Here is a 19,864-nt window from a genome sequence, read left to right on the forward strand (position 1 = left end):
GGCTCAAGCTGGGTCACACATCTATAAAGGAAGTGACTTACTAGAATCTCCTGGACAGTGAAAGCTGGAAGGAGAGAGGTTAATCTGTCCCCTTCTCCAAGAAACTGTTACTTGGCTCATTACTGTAGCAGCAGCAGCAGCAGTAGCAACAACAACAACAACCCAGGCAAAATACTCAAGGAAGTGTTTATTTGGGCATCCAATTCCAGAGCATTTAGTCTGTCAGAGCAGGGAATGCATGGCAGAAGGAGGAGGCGGCTGTCACAATGTGTCCCTCATAAAGAAGCAGAGAGCAAAGATGCCTTTACTGAGCTCTTCCTGTGTGTCTCCAATGGGACCTCAGCCTATGGAAAGTACTGTCCACATTTAAGATGGCTCTCCCTCCCTTGATTAATCTGATTTAGACAGTCCCTCAAAGACATGCCCAGAGATTTGTTTTCATGGTGTTTTGAATTCCATTGAGCTGATAGGCAAGACCAACGGTCACAGCTCTGATGGCCTGGGAGTGATGTGACACAGGACTGGTATCTGAGGACTTAGAGGAAGGAAAGAGGAGAGGAGTTTCCCCCACTGTCTCCTGGTCTTGTCAGGCCATGCTGGGGACTCCGCAGCTCTGACACACTTGCACTGGGAAATTAGGTGCCTCCCTCCACATTTCTTGGCTGCAGCTTCCTCATCTGTACACAGGCTGGCTCAGTGCCCTGCCTTCCTGATAGCCAGCTAATTCAAGTGGCATGTCACTGGGGCTAGATGATTGCTTCTATGAATTCCTGGGAAATGGCCCCTCTTCTTCCCTTGGGCATGAGACACACATGGACTCTCCAAAACACTCTACCCCTCACCATCCTAGAGTTGACCCCTCTCTTCCTCCCAGGCTCCTGAGGTCCAAGGCACAGTGATCATTCTGAGAGGGTGGAAGGGTCTCTCCTGTGATCATACAGTGACCCAGTGGCTGCTGCAGGGTAGATAGAAGACTAGCACTTACATACCACGCCTCAGGACATCCCTAGCTTCCAGAACAGAGTGATCAAGAAGGGTCATGGCAGTTAGGAACTGGTCCAACCCTTGGGAAGAAAACTTCAGCACCCTTCAAGACTCCACCCACCCATCCAGATACAAGCCCACAGCAGTACTCCAAATGCACTGAAATCCAGTATCTAGGACCAGTGTTAATGTTTCTGAGGTCTTTGGTACTTTGAGGACCTGATGGAAGCTGTGTCTTCTGTGCACCTGCACTCTCACGGCAACACCCACCTTCAGAGATGCTAGACTGGACACAAAGGCAAAGGATCAGCAATGGCAAGAGAGGGGAGGGCTAAGACTGGGACTCTGTCTGGACACAGGGATGGGGTGCCAGGGGCCCAGAAAAGGACTAATTTCCATGCCCCATCTTGGTTCTTCCTGCTGGGCACTCCTTTCTGGTAAATGTCTTACCTGTCCCAACACTCCCACTTCCTCAGGCTCAGAAATGCCTACTGTGCTCAGTGATTGCCACATGGGCCCGGTTGGGAAACAGAGGTTGTGGCAACTCTAGAAGGGAAGAGTTCTGTCTCCATATCCTGAGGCTGCGGGCAGCTGGCCAGGCTTTCCGCTATAAAAAGCAGCTGACACTTAGCTTCACATGCCCTCTGTCAGCTCCGTCTCAGGGACATCGGGTAAGTAGAGCTGTGTGAGTCTATCTCCCACTGTAGGCTTCCCTAAGGGAGGGTTGGGAATGGAGTAGCCTTCTCTGAGAGGGCAAGGAAGCTTGGGGAAGTCCTTAGCACAGATCAAATACTTGAGGATGAAGGAAGTGGAATGAGGATGAGGAAGGAGTGGAGCAGTGTCCATTAGAAAAGGGCAGGCAGTGTTTTGTGTGGAGTTTGCTACATTCATGTGTGTGTGTGTGTGTGTGTGTGTGTGTGTGTGTGTGTACTGAAGTCCCTCCAATGCTCCATCCTATCTCTTCCCATCAGAGAGAGAGAGAGAGAGCCATTTAGTAATCTGGGTGGTACAGGCCAGGCCAAAGCTACTTCTTGGGTCACAAACCTTGTGACTAGCCACTCAGTCTTCACTCTGCCGTGAGTAACTGCAGCACCATCCCTTGGGGACCTTTCTTTCAGGTGAGCCAATCTTTAGCTACAATGCTGTCTGATCTAGAGAAGGCCTTGGAAAGCCTGGTTGAGGTCTACCACAAGTATTCCGAGGTGAAAGGGAATAAGCATGCCCTCTACAGGGGTGATCTGCAGAAGTTGCTCACCACCGAGTGTCCTCAGTACATGCAGGTGAGGAGGTGCTACATTCTTGGGGTTCTCTAATGGTGCTGAAATGGCTGGTCCTCCATGCTGCTTTTTCTACAGATAGCCAATGCTCATCTACAGATAGCCAGTGCTTAGTTTTCTCTAAAATCTTTACAGTCTGGCTTTCTTTCTCACTCTTCTTGACAGAAGAAGAATGCTGAAACCATATTCAAAGAGTTGGACATCAATATGGACAAGGCAGTTAACTTCGAGGAGTTCCTTGTGTTGATAATAAAGGTGGGCCTGGCCGCCCATGAAGACAGCCACAAGAAGTAGCAGAGCTCCTAGACTGGGGCTGGGCCCCTGGACATGTCTACAGAGTAATAAAGTTGTCGTACCTCAGGCCTTTCTGAGTCTCTGCTTTACTGGGGGTGAAGGAAGGGTTGGAAAACTGGAAGGAAGAAGCCTGTTGTTTTGTCCTTACTGCTTACGACTCTCCAGTCGTCCCCCAGCCAGTGGCTGTCCCTCTCCTCACCGCTCCCCAAATCGTTCGGAGTGTCTTTTGGCCTCTGAAGTTTGAGCCAGTGGTTCTAGGATTTACAAAATTTAAAAGTCTAAAACTTAGACCTGACAGTTTTACTGGTTGCTCCTAAATGAGAGATTCGGGAATAGAGAGTTGGTAGGCGAGTGGATGCTGTGGGACATAGCTTAGTTTCTAGTCAAATGCCTTAGGAAGTTAATGGGATAGATACGAAGGGTGTGTATATTGGAGTGGAGGAGAAGCAGTGGGGAGAGGGAGGGAGGAAGGGAGGGAGGGAGGAAGAGAGAGAAAGAGGACTGATTCTCTGTCCTGTGGCAGGTGGATGCTCTTTGGTCAGACATTAAGCACTAGAAGAATCCCATCTGGCCCCACATCTTAGTGCCTCTTCATTTTCACTCCAAAATTCCAAACTCAATTAAACGATACAGGAATGGGTAGATAGGTCAGTGTATTCATGAAGCTCAAAGGACAACTCTGGTCATCTGTGAACTGGCTAACTCCCCCATCATTACATCTGTGGATTTTGCTAGGGCCTGGAAAAAGGAGAAAGTCAGAGACCTTTCACCAGAGCTTAGCCATTGAACTGGATTTCTTTTTTTTTTTTTAATTTAAAAATTTATCATTATTTTTTAAATAAAAATTTAAATTTCATATGTGTTCTGTATTTACATCATTCCCCTCTTCCCTCTCCCCCTTCCACCTCTCCCATGCCATTCCCCCACTCCCTCTCAAATTCATGGCCTTTTTTCTTAATTATAATTGTTAAATACACATATGACTAGACATGTAGACACAACCTGCTGAGTTCACTTAGTGTTGCTCATGTATATGTTTTTAGGGCTGACCACTTGGTATTGGATAACCAATTGGGGGATCATCCTTGGTAAAGACTGTTCCTCTCAGCAGTCATTAATTGCCTAAAGCTCTTCATCTAGGGGTGAGACCCTATTCTCCTACTCACATCGCCATGCCAGTTGGTGTCAGAATTGTTCAGGTCTTGTTTAGGCAGCCATATTGTGGAGATGTCACAGGGGCAGCTTCCCTGTCATACGTAGAAGACACAATCTCACATCACTAGATATTCTAGTCATCTGGCTCTTAACAGTATTTCTGAACCCTCTTCTGGGATGTTTCTTGAGCTTTACGTGTAGGGGTTGTGTTACAAATGTATCAATTATTGCTGGGTACCCCAATGTCAGTTATTCTCTGTGTGCATTTGACCAATTATGGCTTCTGTACTATTCTCTGCTGCAAAAACAAGCTGCTTTAGTGAGGGATGAGAGCTGCACTTATCTGTGGGTGGAAGGAAGACTATCTAGAACTATTTAGAAATAATTTGGTGTAGGAAAATGGCAGTCATAGGCTCTCCTCTAGAGTCTATCATCCACAGGTAGATGGCCAGGACTACAATATCGGCATGAATTCCCTTCTAGTGAGTGGGCCAGCAGATGGTTGTTGGTTACTGCTGTATTCAATAGTGTATATTTACCCCATATTTATTATCCCTTCTTCAGTTAAAGGATGTTTAGGTTGTTTCCATTTCCCAGCTATTGTGACTAGAGTAGCAACAGATATGGCTGAGTGAGCATCTGTTGGGTAGGATGTGGAGTCCTTTGGTCACATGTTAAGGAGTGGTATGTAGAGGACAAAAGGTCCTTGTGTACACAGATAAGCATTGGAGAAGCCAGGGAAGTTAAACACACTGACATCCTTCAAAGGAAGGAGATGTTTAACCTGTCTTCTTCCTGGAATGCGAGGAATGGATGGAGTTTACAACCTGGTGATCCTTTGCTGTTTGATGAACTAGGCTCTGTCCATATCTTCTAGAATTTATGTTTTATTTATACCAGACCCCCTTTCCCCAACTCCCCAACTAAAACCTTGAGCATTACCTCTAGGCCACAAAACTCATCCATGTGAGGAGATGTCACTTGTACTTTACAACAGCTTAAGTGACTTCTATGCTGTCTTAGGGCCAGGTCAAATCCTGACTCCCACAGGTATTGTGATTACCTCCGTCATTCTCCCTAGATCTTTATCTTGAGCATTGTTTCTAAGTCAACAGAATCCATCTTTACAGAAGAAGCCATATGTACTTTGTAAAGAGCTTCAATGAAGACATGTCTTGAGCTTTGTTGTACTCACAGGACTGAGTTAATTGTTATCAGAAAACCTTTTCTCCAAAACTGTGCTGTGCTTAAATATGACTAAAACAAATGGACTGGTGTCAGACTCTTAAAGTTTTGGTTCAGCACTGGTTACCTAAGTCAGGATGAACAGAGATTTATTCTTGTCTCATCATGGACCTTTTCTCTGCCATCCAGAGGCCTGCAGGGACCCCTCCCCCAACAAGAGTATAGCTGAGTCACATGGTAGAGCTACTTTGAGCTTTTTGAGAATACTCCACGCTGTTTTCCATAGTGGTGAGCTGGTGAGTGGTGTACTCCCAGGAACAGGGAATGAGTGTTCCCCTTTCTCCACCTCCTCACTTCCACTGTAAGTTTAAGTTGTTTTGTTGATCTTTGCCATTCTGATTAGGGTAAGAGGAAATTTCAAAGTTGTTTAAATTTACATTTCCCTAACTGCTAAGGGTATTGAACTTTTTTTTTTTTTGGTTTTTTTGAGACAGGGTTTCTTTGTGTAGCCTTGGCTATCCTAGAACTAGCTTTGTAGACCAGGCTATCCTCGAACTCACAGAGGGCCTGCCTCTGCCTCCCAAGTTCTGGGATTAAAGGCATGTGCCACCACTGGCCAGCTTGAACACATTTTGAGATATTTCTTAGCCATTTTAATTTTTTTCTTTTGAGAATAATTTTTTTAGATCCATAGCTCATTAAAAAGAACTGGATCACTTGTTTTCTTAATTCTTTGTATATTCTGGATATTAACCCACTACCAGATATATAGCTGGCCAAGATTCTCTGCTACTCCACGGGCTTCCCTTCACTTGACTGACTGTTTCCTCCAGGTCAGGGCAGAGCTGAAGCAAAGCCTGGAACAGTGCAGGTGGGACTGAGCAGACCAAGTCACAGGATGTATGGCCTGGATTAGATCCTGGGATTAGGGAGGGTGCAGAAAGCCTAGGATTTGAGGAACTCACCAGACTGTACCTGAGCACAGAATGAGTACCCTACTTAAGGCCTGGAGGTGGTGAAGGCAGGTTAACGTCAGGTAAGCTGACCAGATTGGACTGGCATGTGTGACCAGGGCCAAGCCTGCTGGTTGGGAAAGGTACAGGAAAGACCAAAACATTGTTTATTATTATTATATTATTATTATTAGTGTGTGTGTATGATAACATACATGAAGGTCAGAGGTCAACTTGGTGGAGTTAGTTCTCTCCTTTCCACCTTCCACCTTTACATGAGTTCCAGGGATTAGACTCAGGGTATCAGGCTTGAGCACTAACCACTTTACCAGTTGAGCCCTTGGTCTGGATTTCTGATCTGCGGCTTGGGAAACTTTTGATTGTCCTTACTTGTGTGTTAGTGATGCAGAAGATAGGGAGCTGTGACTAGAATCATCAAATTAGGGTTGGTGACTTGTCCAGTGGACATGGTGTATACCCCTGAAGTCGAATTCAAGAGGAATGCTGCATTTTGAATGCACGGAGTGCATGGAATATTCCTTCACAACTGTTACCACATTCTCAAAAGTGTCAAAGATGGATCTACACCAAACCTGAAAACCTGAGTTGGATGCTCAGAAACTATGTAAAGGAGGGAGGAGAGAACAGATTTCACAGAGTGTCCTCCACATGCACACAGTGGCACATGCAGGCGCACACTCTCATGATAACAATAAAATTAAAACAGTATCAAAGACTTCAAAACCTTGAGAACACTCGTTCTAGCTGTTGGCTTTTTGTAGTACAAGGTGGACTGTTGTGGGTTGTATTTTGGATAGTTGGGTAGAGCCTTTGGGAAGAACTGTGTTCCCAAGGGTTAGATCGGTTTCTACCTGCTGCCCACAGCCCTTCCTGATCTTGCTTTGGAAGCTTAAGGTGTCCTGATCCCTGGGAGGATGACACCGACTTGAAGTCTGTCTGCCCTGAAGTAGCCACCTAGCTACTGTATGATCACAGCAGGGACCCTTCTTGGGCAGTTACCCTGCTTAGACAGTTATTGTACCGGGTCCCTGAGCTGAGCTGAAGAAAGGAACTGACCCTGAGATGGCCAGGTGAGGGTTCTTTGGAGAATATGGATGTGTTTCATGCCCAATAGTAGGAGAGGAGAGACCAATTACACAGGGATTCACAAGGATGTGCAATTCCCTAAAGGCCAGTAAAGTATTATGAGATACTTACCTGGCTGCCAGTAAGATGACTCATTTTTGAGCACTAGACTTACCGCTTGTAGTAGACATTAAATGCAAATGTAGAAGAAACAGAAGTGCTTCTTATTTACCAACGTTTCAATCAATAACCAGTTGGTTATTAGCAACATATTTGTGCAAATAGTGGGCAGTGTGTTAAGAGTAAAGATTGGAACTAAATAGGTATGGGAGTATAGTCACAGAATAGGAAGTGGAAATGCCAAGTCACACAGGCAGAGAAACAGGTCTTCCAGGTAGCTAGGCCCTCCACAGAGGGGGCTGACAAGAACACAGCCAGCCTCCCTACCGCCCAGGGTCAGAGGCAGCATGACTACTGTCATGTCTGTCTCACTGTCATGCATTAACCAGTCCTATACATCCCATGTGTCACACACATATCAACCAGGCCCATTGTTCTGTGAAATTCTCCATTCTGCCATTCACCCACAAATCTGGACTTTCCAGGAACTTGCTGCTGACCCAGATCATAGGGTGAATAAGGCCCTTTCAATCTAATTTGGTTACACGAAGGAACTTTACCTATTTCCTTGTAGCATAGTACCTTCCCTCCCTCTACCTCTTCCTTCTCCTAAGAATCTTAAAAGAAGACACACCTTGCTTTGTTTGGTGGGGGTGGAGTTAAGATTTTTCTTCAGATCCCCTCTATACTGTTAATAAATCTTTTGCATGAAGGAGGAGTCAATTAGACTCCATGCCTTTCTCTCCAACCTTCTCTACTCCCTCCCTAAAACCTAACAGAGAACTGAGAGGTATGGAGTAAAGTGCTTATTTCAGTTTTATGAATGGATACCTTCTTTCATCACCCTCCTAAGGCAGGAGCGTGGAACACACTGTGTAATGCACAGAGAAGGATAATCTAACTTGGAGACGGACTCCTGTTATTCTGCGATGTGTTTTTCTAATGCATAGTTCAAAAGTGAATAGCTAGTATCAAAGTGGCCCAGGGAAAAGATCGGAGAGGTTCTGGGTTCACCAAGACACATTCCAGGTCCCACTTAATACTGAGAGAGTATGATGTATGGAAAACAGACCCAGAATACACAGAAGAGAGCAACCTATTTACTTGGGTGGTGGAGGTGATGGTGGTGGTGTGCGTGTGTGAGTGAGTGTGTGTGTGTGTATGTGTGTGTGTGTGTGTGTGTGTGTATGTGTGTGTGTGTGTGTGTGTGTGTGTGTGTGTGTGTGTGTGTGTGTGTGATGGGGTGGGAGGACATGTCTCAGTGCTTTGAATTCCTCTTGAAATTCTCTCTTGGACTTGTTGTCACTAGGTTTTTTGGGGGGATGCACACTTAATAATGCTTGCCTTTAGTTGAGATTTAGTGAGTTAGCTTTCTCTAAGGCTACCTAGATGAACCATAAGAAGGTTGCCCAGATTGCCCTGTGAATGGGGCACCAGTTGGGAAGAATTAGATTAACACAAAGCTACCAACAACGGATTCCAAGTTCATGGTTGGGCAGGGAAAGATGAGGTAAGGGAGACAGGTCCTAGATGCTCCATGGGAGGTGGGCTGGGATTATTATAGCGGACAACATTAGGCCCATCATAGAAACAATGGACAGAGTCAGATAGGGCCTGTGGCCTGGAGCACGGTGATTTGGTTTCCTGTTTCCTCAGATGCAGAAGAAGAACAAGGCAGCAGGAAGTTGAGAAAAAGTGACTTGGCAGAAAACCTCATGCAACACTTGAACCACAGAGGAGACCTTGGCTCACCGATTGAGGCAGATCCGGCCACTGAGATTTCCGGGGCCTGCAATTTTCCTGTCTATCCAGGTTCTCCACCCAAGACTGAGTTCAGCCAAGATCCCCCTGGTTGTAATACTGGTCCAAAAGGGTATAGAGAGTGTCTGAAATTGGACAATTAGTCTCCAGCAGCTGAGCACAAGCGTTTATTCTGTGGGGTACGTTCACACATATTCTATTTGGGAAATGAACTATTTTGGTTGGGTCCAGACCTCATCTCACCTGCTGGCCTCCAAATTGGTTAAAGAGAGCCAGGCGAGCTACTGGTGTTAATTGGGTTCCAGCTGTGCCATAGTGTGAAAGAAAAAAGTAATTTCCAGCCCGAGAAAAGGCAAACGGTGGCTGCTTATTTCCTGCCATCACCACCTATCTTAGAAGAAAGTAGGTCTTGTTCTGTGTCGTCATTTGATACTTGAGAAAAGTGTTCTGTGAGGTATGTCTGAGTGCAAAGTTTCAGCGAATAAATAAGGTTGTATTCTCTATCTGCTGGACAGGGCAGTGTAGTTTACAGCTTGGTCAAGATGGTTAACCACAGACAGTCATGGCCATCACCTTGTTTAAAGCTCAGCGACTCACTTAAGAATCTTAGACATTTGTTTTTCGTCCTCACATATTTTTGAATATTTGTCCAGCCATTTTTTAGCAAAAAAAAAAAAAAAAAAAAAAACACAAAAAAACAAAAACAAAACTTTGACGGTTCTTTGGCTAAAGAATTAAAGAACAATTTTGACATAGCCCTTCTGTACTTGTTGGTAAGTTCTCACTTTTGCTTGAGACACAACGGCGATGTAATTCATGTGTTTCTTCTCATAAGAACCTGTGAGAGAAGGAATTCTGATTTCCATTTTACTTATGAAGAGACCCAGAGAGGTTAAGAAACTTGAACAGCTGTTAACTAGTCTGGCAAGTACAGAGCAAGGAGCAGACCCATGCTCATCATGGGTGGAAGAGGCTGATAATGTGTGCAGTGCTCCCTTCTTGCGAGTGGACAGGGCCAAGCTTCCCTCCCTCCCTCTGCTTGCCTCTCTAGCTTTTTTCTATCTTCTCTCTTCAGTGCTTCTGCTGCCCAGGGTGCCAAGCAGGTGCCAATGAACTTGTCTCTGGGGCTCTCTCTTCTGCCCAGGACTCCACCCACGATGCCTCAGGGCCTGAAGTCCTGGTGAGTCTTTCCTGGTGTGACCAATCTTCCAGACAATGATAATTTCCTGCAGACGGAAGAAGAAATTTGGCATTTTGATTTCTATAAACTCTTGGGAGTTTCCCCACTCTTCCCCAGATGGAGGAACCTTCCTTCCAGTCTTCTCTGAAATCCAAAGCATTGTTGGCTTAGTCACTCCCCATGTGGAGCATCCCCCATGCTTTACTAGCATACCTGCAGTCCGCCGTCAGTCAGGTGGCAATTCTGACAGCTATCTGCAATCTGACTGGAAAAGCACAGCTCAATAAAGTTTACCTGGAACATGGACATAAAGTTAGACAGGTTTACACATTGCCAATGGTGTGTAAGGTAAGCATGCTGTGCAGTCTTACCCCACTACCCAGGTCATGGCTTTGGACTAGAGACTCTTAGAAATGAGAATTCCCCGACGGAAGTTGCAAGTGCCAGGTTGGCTTATATATTCTTTTGTGGGGTGCTGGTCACACTCAGGTGGAACATGTTGTTTGGGATTTTGCATCCAGAGACATTTGGGCAAAATGATCTGAACCAGGATGGTTGACAGTCTGACATCACATGGTTGCCAGAGACATCCTTCCAGGAACAAACCCACAGATGACTCTATTCTGCATGTGTCCTCATACCTGGCATAGTCACACATGCCCTGGGAAAGCGGTATCCAACCTGTCATTGACTCTACTGGAGATATCTATACTACCACCTCGTCTGTTTAGGACCATCGACTCACTGAACTTATTAGGTATCAGAACATGCTGATTCTCTGCTGCAGAATATGGTCACATTTTGTTACTACAACAACTTCCTGCTGTACATGGGTAAATTTCTTAGGTATTGTAGAGAAACAGTGGGAGAAATCCAGAAGCAGGTTACAAACCTATTGTAATAAGTCCCCCTATTGGTTACAAACAATGGAACTGCTAAAGAGCCCTCTTTGGCTTCTTGTAGTAGTTTCCTACCTGGATAGATGGGATTTTGGAAAAGCTCATTGCTCCTGGTCCAGTCATTCTGTCTGTTGTAGGAACTTCCTGGTCTAGGGAATTGTGTTCTGACTTTGGCTCCACAATTAAGCACTGAGAGCTCTGTTAGGCCAGGTGTAACGTGGATCTGAGAGATAAACCTTGGTCATCAGATCCAGGGAAGTCTGAGGGCACATGGAATTAACTTGCTTTGCCCTGAGTGGAGGGATTGGTCCCCATATGACGTCCTGACCTAGTGACCTCGGTGTTCTTTGTGTGTAAAACCCAAGGAATGCTTTTGGAGACTCTCAGTTCCTATGCATCCTGGGGCACATGCAGATGGAACTCCATCTGCTTTGGGTGGTTCTGAGGGACCGGCTTGCCATGAATTCTAGTTTCCTGTTGTTGGTTCAAGCTTTGCTTAAACCTGTGAGAGAGTTCTGTCTTACTAGCTTCCTGTAAGTGACAAAGTAGCCAGAACTTCAGATATGTCTAGCTCCAAGTGAGTCCCAGTACTTCCCATGGCTTCTCATCGACAGGGCGTATATTTTGGCGAGAACCTTGCCCCCGGAATGCAGCCATGCATCTCATTGGCTGACTTCAGCACCTTGCTCTTCTTTATCACGGTGACCTCAGTGTTATTGCTGAGGAAAGTGTATGGCCTCCTTCAGTTCTAAAGTCTCACAGGGCAGCCATTGATGCCAGTTTGTTCAAGAACTTGGCATAGGGCTTTTCCCACAGTGACCTATAGAATTCTTTTGTTTAGTCAATTTTATTTGTAGTTTAAAAACATTTCAGAGCACCACACAATTATGTTTCCTCCTTTTCTTTTTTTTTTTTTTTTTTTTTTTGGTTTTTCGAGACAGGGTTTCTCTGTGTAGCTTTGCGCCTTTCCTGGAACTCACTCTGTAGTCCAGGCTGGCCTCGAACTCACAGAGATCCGCCTGCCTCTGCCTCCCGAGTGCTGGGATTTAAGGCGTGCGCCACCACCGCCCAGCTTCCTCCTTTTCTGATCTGCAAAACAGATACCTTAAATGGAGACTTAAAAAATCGAATTAGGTATGTACAAAATGCAATAATTATGCGTGTCATTTAATTCACAAAGTGTAATTTGCTAGAACATATTCAAAGAATTTAGAATAGGCATCCAGAAGAAATAGGACTGAAGTGAGCAGTCAACTACTTAGACATCTAAAGAGAGCAATGACTCAAGCCTGTCTAGGAGGACAGGGTTTTTAAAGGGAAAATTGGAAATTAACTGTATTAAGATAAATACTAGGGGAAGAATTAAAGATTGGATCTGACAGAAGAATGTCTATGTCTTACAAAAATCATTTAAAAAAAAGGTTGAGATGGTATTATTTTCTGAAATAAAAACTTACCCTGGTTTTAGGGAGTTTTATAACAGCAAAGGTTTTGAAGACAGGTAAGTTTGACACTTGAAAAAGTTACTTCACTTCTCCAAACTCATTCTTCATTGCAAAATAGACATTTGGCCAACCCCAGCCCAGAGGCTGATTCATGGGTTAAAGAAGGCGTTTTTGCAAGGTGGTGTCTGGTGTGTTGTAAGTGCCCCAAACCTCCTTATTTCTTAACTAATGGAGATTCTTGTAGATTTATACAAAAATTAAGAAGGCACTGTAGACAGGTCCCACCTACCTGTGCTTGGTTTCTTGTGTTGTTTAACATGTATTACATTTGCTCAAATGGATCAGTCCCCACTGACACGTTATTTTAAACATTCCTTTCATTCAGGTTTCCTTAGCTTTCAGCTGAAGCCTCTGCCCTTCTGGGACTGCAAGTTCACTTGGATTGTTTTTAATGTCTTCATCATTTTTTGTTGTTGTTGTTGTTGCGGTAAACATTCAGCAAGTGCCTCTCCGTGTCCTTCACTTCCCAGAAGTGAGACTTGCTGTTTTGGCCTTTGATGGGAAACAAGGGTGGAGCTGAACTTAGAAACTGGGTCTCGGCGCTTGTCTGAGAACTTTCGGAGAACTTGGGTATAGGTGAGTGGCCGTGCAAGAGGCTTCAAACTGGCACCAGGGTGAGATGTTGTAAGTAAAACCCGGGCAGCCATTGTTGAATCGAAGCCCCAGATTGGATGTTGTTCTTGAGCACGGTCCTTCAGTCATTTTCAAGTGAATCACAGAGTTTTTTTTTTAACCTAAAGCCTTATGAAAATCTCTTGTCTAGTGTTGCTCGCTCGCTCTCACTTGCTTTTTTCTCATAATTCACGTTTGTGCGTTGAGGATTAAGTGCCTTTACTTTGGTTATTACTTAGAGTTCCACAAGATTGTGACTGTAGGTGGCTACTTTGCCATTGGAGGGTGCTGGAAGTCACAGTCTGTCACTTGATCTGTCACTTTGGGGCTGATACTGTATTTTGGGCTGAAGTAGATCTGCTATTGCATTACCATCCACATGGTTCTCAGTGCTGAGTATTTAGTCTCTTGCCCTTCACGGGGACATTCCAGGCAGGCTTTTTGTACAGTACAAGCTAAGCTGACCTGCAGGCCACAGACTTGGAAGCCAGCAAAAAGTTCTGGATTCAGTGGAAGAATAGCCACAGGCCCCTACATGAGACTGCTTGGGAACCACCATGATCTTGACTTGGCCAACACAAGAAGCCTTCACAGTTGAAAGAAAGCAAGCTAAACTATTGAAATCACAAAGGGTGATTTCTCACATTGTCTGACATAGCACTGGGCATGCAGAAATGCAGCACCTATCCCTCCAGAACTCAGTCTGAGGAAACCTTTCTTCACCTTGCCGCATCCCAGTCAAGAACACAGAGACGATCTTCTTCTGAGTTTCCGGGCTATCTTGTGTTCACCACCCAGTTCTCCTTGTGTTTGCCCACAAGCCGTTGTTGAGAATGTGTATTTGGTTGTCTGTCACCCTGCCTCCATTAGATGTATGGGTTCTAGCATTCAGTGAGCCTATGCAATAACTCCCCAAGTGCCCTCCCAGTCTTTACTCTGGAGTTCCCAAATCTGCCTTTCATGAAGCAGCTCCCGTGATCACTACACAAAAATCAAATCATGCCACCTGCCTGGGTAAACCCCTCTCCATTCTCCAATGCATTTGAATACATTCTTATGGAGACAGTCGGTTCTCACTTGGGTCTCGTGCCAATTATTCTCTCTGTAGCAGGATCTCATCTAGCAGTTACTTGACCTCATCTTCCTCCTTTGTTTTCTCAGCAGGACTCATAACCCACTGAAATGGCCTAGGCTACATATTTGTCCTCCTGGGTGATATTTCACTCTCCCTGAGAGCAGGGACCTTATATGCTTTGTTGACAGCCAGTGTCAATAGCAGCCTCTTGCATTAGTGGCTGACTCTGGAGAATGGGTGAGTAATCAATGGATGTTGGTTTCCTTGAATGGAGTCACTATGCTCTGGCAGAAGGAAGGAAGAGCTGACACTGAACACAGGAAAGATGCTTTGGATAGTACTAGGGAGTGTGGGAGATGGTCAGCAGATGACTCACATCACATAAAGTTCCCACAGGCCTTGATGTGGTATGGACTCCTCTACCTAGGCCTCAGCATTGATTGCGAACTTCTCCCAACTCGTTTAAGAACAGTCATAATGATGTCTGATCAATGGCAGACAGCGTATAGGACAGTGGTCCCAGAAGACTCCATATGATGGAGCTAAAAATCTGTGGTTCAGTGATGAGTAATGTGTGTAAGGTATAAGGCCTCACTTGTGTGTGTTTCTGGTGATGCTAGTATAAATAGAATCACCACATTGCTAGTCAGATAAAAGTATAACACACTCAACTATAAACTGTACATGATACTTGGTCATTTTAACAAATGACTGTGTTACTGGTTTATGTATGTATTATTACTCATTATTTTAAAATGTGCTCCTCCTATTTACAAAAATTATTTACTGAGGGGCTGGAGAGGTGGCTCCATGATTCAAAGCCCTGGCTGTTCTTCCAGAGGATGTAAGTTTGACTCCCAGCACCCACACGGCAGCTCACAACTGTCTGCAGCTCCAGTTCCAGATGCCCTCTTCTGGTGTTCAATAAATAGCACCAGGCACACATGTGATGCACAGACATGCATGCAGGAAAAACACTCAAACACATAAAAAATTAGAAAAAGATAAAAAACCCATTTACTGAAAAATAATACAGTGTTTCACCAGCAACAGCTGTATGCATTTCATATTTGGGAAGCTTCTCAATTGCAAGATAAGGCCAGATCGAGTGACTGGTATGTGCCACCTCTGTGTTAGCATGTTATAAAAATAATTGGCTTTCCCCATGATAAATCACTCTGCACACTTAGAGATTAATAAAGGAAATACTCTTTACATAAAAACAAAACAAAACAAACAACTCCCAGCCGACTGTGACTAATGCCCAAGGTAGAGGCAGTCCTGAACAGAAATTATTCCTAACTTAAGTACACCTGAGGCTCATGCATTTTATGTCCACTGCCATCCTCCAGTCTCCATTAAGTCCCAGCCCCAGGTCCTACTTTGGACAATTTGAACAGACACAGGAGACTGCAAGTCTGGCCACTTGGGCAGTTGGGAAATTTACACAACAAAGCTGAATCCTTTCTTTCTTTCTTTCTTTCTTTCTTTCTTTCTTTCTTTCTTTCTTTCTTTCTTTCTTTCTTTCTTTCTTTTTTTCTTTCTTTCTTTCTTTCTTTCTTTCTTTTTTCTTCCTTCTTTCTTTCCTTCCTTCCTTCCTTTTCTCTCTCTCTCTCTCTCTCTCTCTCTCTCTCTCTCTCTCTCTCCCTCTCTCTCTCCTTTCCCCCCTCTCTCCCTCCCCCACTCTCTCTTTCTTTCTTTTTTTGAGACAAGGTTTCTCTGTGTAGTTTTGGTGCCTGTCCTGGATCTCACTTTGTAGACCAGGCTGGTCTTGAACTCACAGAGAACTGCCTGGCTCTGCCTCTCGAGTGCTGGGATTAAAGGTGTGCACCATCACTGCCTGGCTACTGAATTATTTCTTAAGCACACCAGAGCTGTTCACTTTGGATAGTTGTCACGCAGCTCCATCTTGCCCACCAGGTAGAACTATATTTTTCCTGATAGGGAAAAAGGGATCTTAATGGCAGACCAGGACTTGATGGTCATTGTAACTCTGTGGGTGCCCCCTTGAGCTGCCTGTCAGTGGTGTGTTCTTTGGGGATGGATGAAACATCTGGTCAGTCCTGGTGAACAAACATTTATATCCTAGCATCCTAAATTTTGTTTAGCTCTAACAGGCCTGGTGGGAAGACTAATCATCTTTGGGGTGTTTAGGAGGCAGCACTCCCTTAGTTAAATTCTATGTTGTGTGATTTAATGTGTCCTAAGCGAATCTATTGGTAAATCTATCATGACATCAATTCTGTTACTTTGAGTTTCTTCTGTATCAGACACACTCTATGATGTTCACACAACAGCCAATCATCCAATACTTTTAAGTGACACATAACTGGATTTCCCTCTGGTGATTTGTCCCTTTCTCTGTTATGAGGAGACTTGGGAGCTAAATCCTGTGCTTGAAGTTGTTCATGGTTAGATATGATCATAAGGACTTTACAAAGACCCCCCCCCCCGCCCGCACCCTCACAGCAGAGGGTTGCATTTCACTAGGGAGTGTAGGATGTCAGAAAGCAGTGGAGTGAGATGGTGCTCTGAGAAAAAAACAGAGAAGACAGAGGGAAAAAGAGGTGCGATTGGAGGAGAGAGAGAGAGAGAGAGAGAGAGAGAGAGAGAGAGAGAGAGAGAGAGAGAGAGAAAGAGACTGACATTAATGTGGGGCTGCCCTAGGCTCTGGGCCCTGGGGATCATGCCCCCCTGCTGTCCTACCCCTGCTGTGCCTGCCCCTGCTGTCCTGCTCCTGCTGTCCTGCCCCTGCTGTCCTGCCCCTGCTGTCCTGCCCCTGCTGTCCAGCTCCCTGAGTCCTGCTGTGGGGTCTGCACCTGCAGTTTCCAGCTGTGAAGGCAAACACTGGAGAATGGGCAATAGAAAGGGAGAGAAACCTGTGAGAGGCCCACAGTTTCTCTCCTGGGGCCTGTTTCTCTGTCTCTTGAGGGGGATATCTCTAACAGGGCCAAGTCCACCTGGTCTTGAGACAAACATGAGCCTAAGAAACTTGAGCAACCGTTACATCATTCCTGCTCTTGTCTTGGTAATTGGAATGTCAAAATTCATGACACGGTGCTTTCTAAAATATAAATTTTAAGCAACTCTGGGAGGTGGGGTGAGCAGGACTCTGAGGTTGGGTTCTGGGGTTGTGTAAGATTGCCTCACTGGACTGCTCAAAACAGAGGCCTCTTCCCCGCAAGGTCTTGGCAAACGGGACAAAATGACAGTAATTTACTCATCCAGAGTATCAAACTTAGGGTGGTAATCTGAGCCTGAGCCAGGTTCTGCTGCCCCTCCTCGATAAGCCAATCAGAAGGGTCACGTTGATATTGGAAAGCAGCAAGAAGAGATTCGTTCAACGTGGCCACATTGCAAAGAGGGATAAGGGGTCCCAGCGAACACCCAAGTCCATGTTCTGGGCCCCAAAGTGAGATTCAAATTTAAATAACAGGAAGAGGATGTGCACATCTCAGCACACAGGTCTCGATGTGGTCCTGCCCTGGGCTTCAGTCTCATTCTGTAAGGCAGTATGACGAGTTGTTAGCAGTGTAAAATCTCTCTCCTACACACAGAGTCCCCCTGTGGCTGGGACAGTTTCCTTCTCGCAGTATGGGATTCCTGGGAAATTTCCCATTTTGGGGTGCATTGTTTCGGTAGTTTGATAGTCTGGATGAGAGTCACAGTGTCTGTTCCCTGTCATTGCTATCAGGCTCATCTCAACAGGACCTTCATGTTGTACCATCTCTAACTGAGGAACATTCTATCTTCTGACCAAATAGGCGTGTTTTGAGTGGAACCACGACAGGGTCTATTAAGCTCTCAGCCAGACGATGCTGTTGTCACCGCCTCCTAACAGGCCATGTGCCTGTGGCCTCCTGTTACCCCTAGTCTATCCCATAAACCTTGGCATTACATGTCCACAGCACAACTATGATGCTAGAATTCCCTTTCCCGCATCCTTTGCTGTGTCTGCCCTTTGCTCTCCCAACTGAAGAGTGAACTCCTTGGTTCCCTATCTGTCCTGTTTGTCTCGGTAACTTTCACCTCTTTCCCCCATATGTCTTGCACAGGCCACACCCAGGTCTTCTTCTGAAGCATTCTTGTGTCTGTCCTGAGATGTCTGCTGCTCTTAGCCTCAGTGCCTGTTGGTTCTCACTCCTTCTAGCTAGGCTTGGTGGCTTACCTGTAAAAATCCCAGTGCTCAGGAAGCTAAGGCAGGAGGACCACAGCAAGTCTGAGGCTTGCCTGGGTTACACAGCAAGATACTGTTTTTTTCCCCTTTGTTTTGGTTTTGTTTTTGTTTTAGAAAGAAGGTAGGAAAAAGGAAAAGAGAAAATGAAAACAGTTCTCAGAAACATTTGAGTGCACTTCACCAGCTAAGACTGACCATCTCAGGTTGCAATTCAGTTTTTTAAGGGTAGTAGTAGATGTATTGGCAAATTCTGATATTGGAGAAAAGCCACCTCCCCTCTGGGGAGACAACTCTACAGATGGGTGCCATTCCAGCCTCAAGGTCCCACCTAGTGTCACATCCCTTGACTTTTCCCTTTTCATACCAGAAGACCCAAGGTCCTCTTTGGTCTTCCCTACAGACCTTGGGGCTCCTGGCCAAGCCTTACTCAGTGCAGTGGCTCCTTGGGGTATTCTGGAGTGCCTAGCACTCAGTAAGTATCCAATTAATGTATCCTGAAAGAACCAGTGGCCCCAAAAGTAAATGGATAAGGAAATTAATTTTGTTCCAAAACTCTAGAGACTTCCTGATCCACACAGGACCTAGATCAGATTTAGACACAGCTATTTATGATCTCCTTTGTTTTATAAAACTGAAACTTCAGGGAACTACTTCCACTTTGGAACACAGAATTTGGAGTAGCTCAAATCTGCGTTCCCAGCCATGGTCACTCAACATGACTCCAGAATAAACTGTCTCTTACTCCCTAGAGATGAGAGCTGTGGTTTTGTATTGAAAACAGTAACACTCATGAAGACAGGTCTAGATCTGAGAGGAGCTCTTTCCCTTTATTAAACAGACCAGTTTTTTTTTTTCCTACTGGGAAGGAGGGGACTCAGTCACCATGACTGCTATTTACAGAAAATCCTAAGGGACTCTGCAAAACTGGGTTGCTCTGAGTTATTGGCCTGGATTCTAGAATGGCCACCCACACTCAGAGTACACAGAGACATGAGACAAGAGAAGCACTCTCGACACTAGGAATGTCCATCCTGTCTGCCCTTTACCAGAGGCCAAGTCTCTAAGTAGTTGGTGTGGCCTCAAAGCTGCCTCAATTAGTCATTTGCCACGATGGCTCTGCTTCCTCTGTGTGCGAACCTCTGCTTCCAGCATCTTATGGCTCTAGGCTTTTCTAACCTTTCTTGTTTAGTCATAACCAAGACTTTGACTCTTAGATGGGAATGCAGAGGCTGAATGGAGTAGGGACAGTGACAGCAGCCCCGAGGGAGATGGAACAGGATTCACAAACTGGAGCCTTTGTCCTTGCTGGCCTGAACTCTTGGCCACTGACTAGGGACTGGAAGAGCTTCCTCCATCCTGTGGAGATCATCTTGACCTTGTAGCTTATGATTTCAAGTATCAGGCTCCACAGGCTCTGTGAACCAAGTCCAAGCCCTGTATAGGAACCAGGGAATTTGAAATGAAGAGCCAGGGGAGCTTATCGCCTTTACTGGCAAGTGAGTGTTTTCACCACACCATCTCGCTTCAACCATGGTAGACTTGGGGGTAACTGCCAATTTCATCCATGTGAGGACCACAGCAACCCATCAGCACACACACTT

General features: G+C 45.3%; 1 protein-coding gene across 1 annotated transcript; it reads left to right on the forward strand.

The window, feature by feature from the left end:
• Nucleotides 1–1,611: 1,611 nt before the first annotated feature.
• S100a8 (S100 calcium binding protein A8) lies at nucleotides 1,612–2,621 on the forward strand. Its single transcript, XM_052731880.1, has 3 exons — nucleotides 1,612–1,655; nucleotides 2,103–2,264; nucleotides 2,427–2,621. The coding sequence occupies exons 2-3, from the start codon at nucleotides 2,124–2,126 to the stop codon at nucleotides 2,553–2,555; spliced, it is 270 nt and encodes an 89-aa protein (XP_052587840.1). The 5' UTR covers nucleotides 1,612–1,655; nucleotides 2,103–2,123; the 3' UTR covers nucleotides 2,556–2,621.
• The last annotated feature ends 17,243 nt before the right edge of the window (nucleotides 2,622–19,864 follow it).

Source organism: Peromyscus californicus, unplaced genomic scaffold (genome assembly GCF_007827085.1).
Source record: "Peromyscus californicus insignis strain IS unplaced genomic scaffold, ASM782708v3 Scaffold_9__1_contigs__length_137607984, whole genome shotgun sequence".
Lineage (NCBI taxonomy): Eukaryota > Metazoa > Chordata > Mammalia > Rodentia > Cricetidae > Peromyscus > Peromyscus californicus.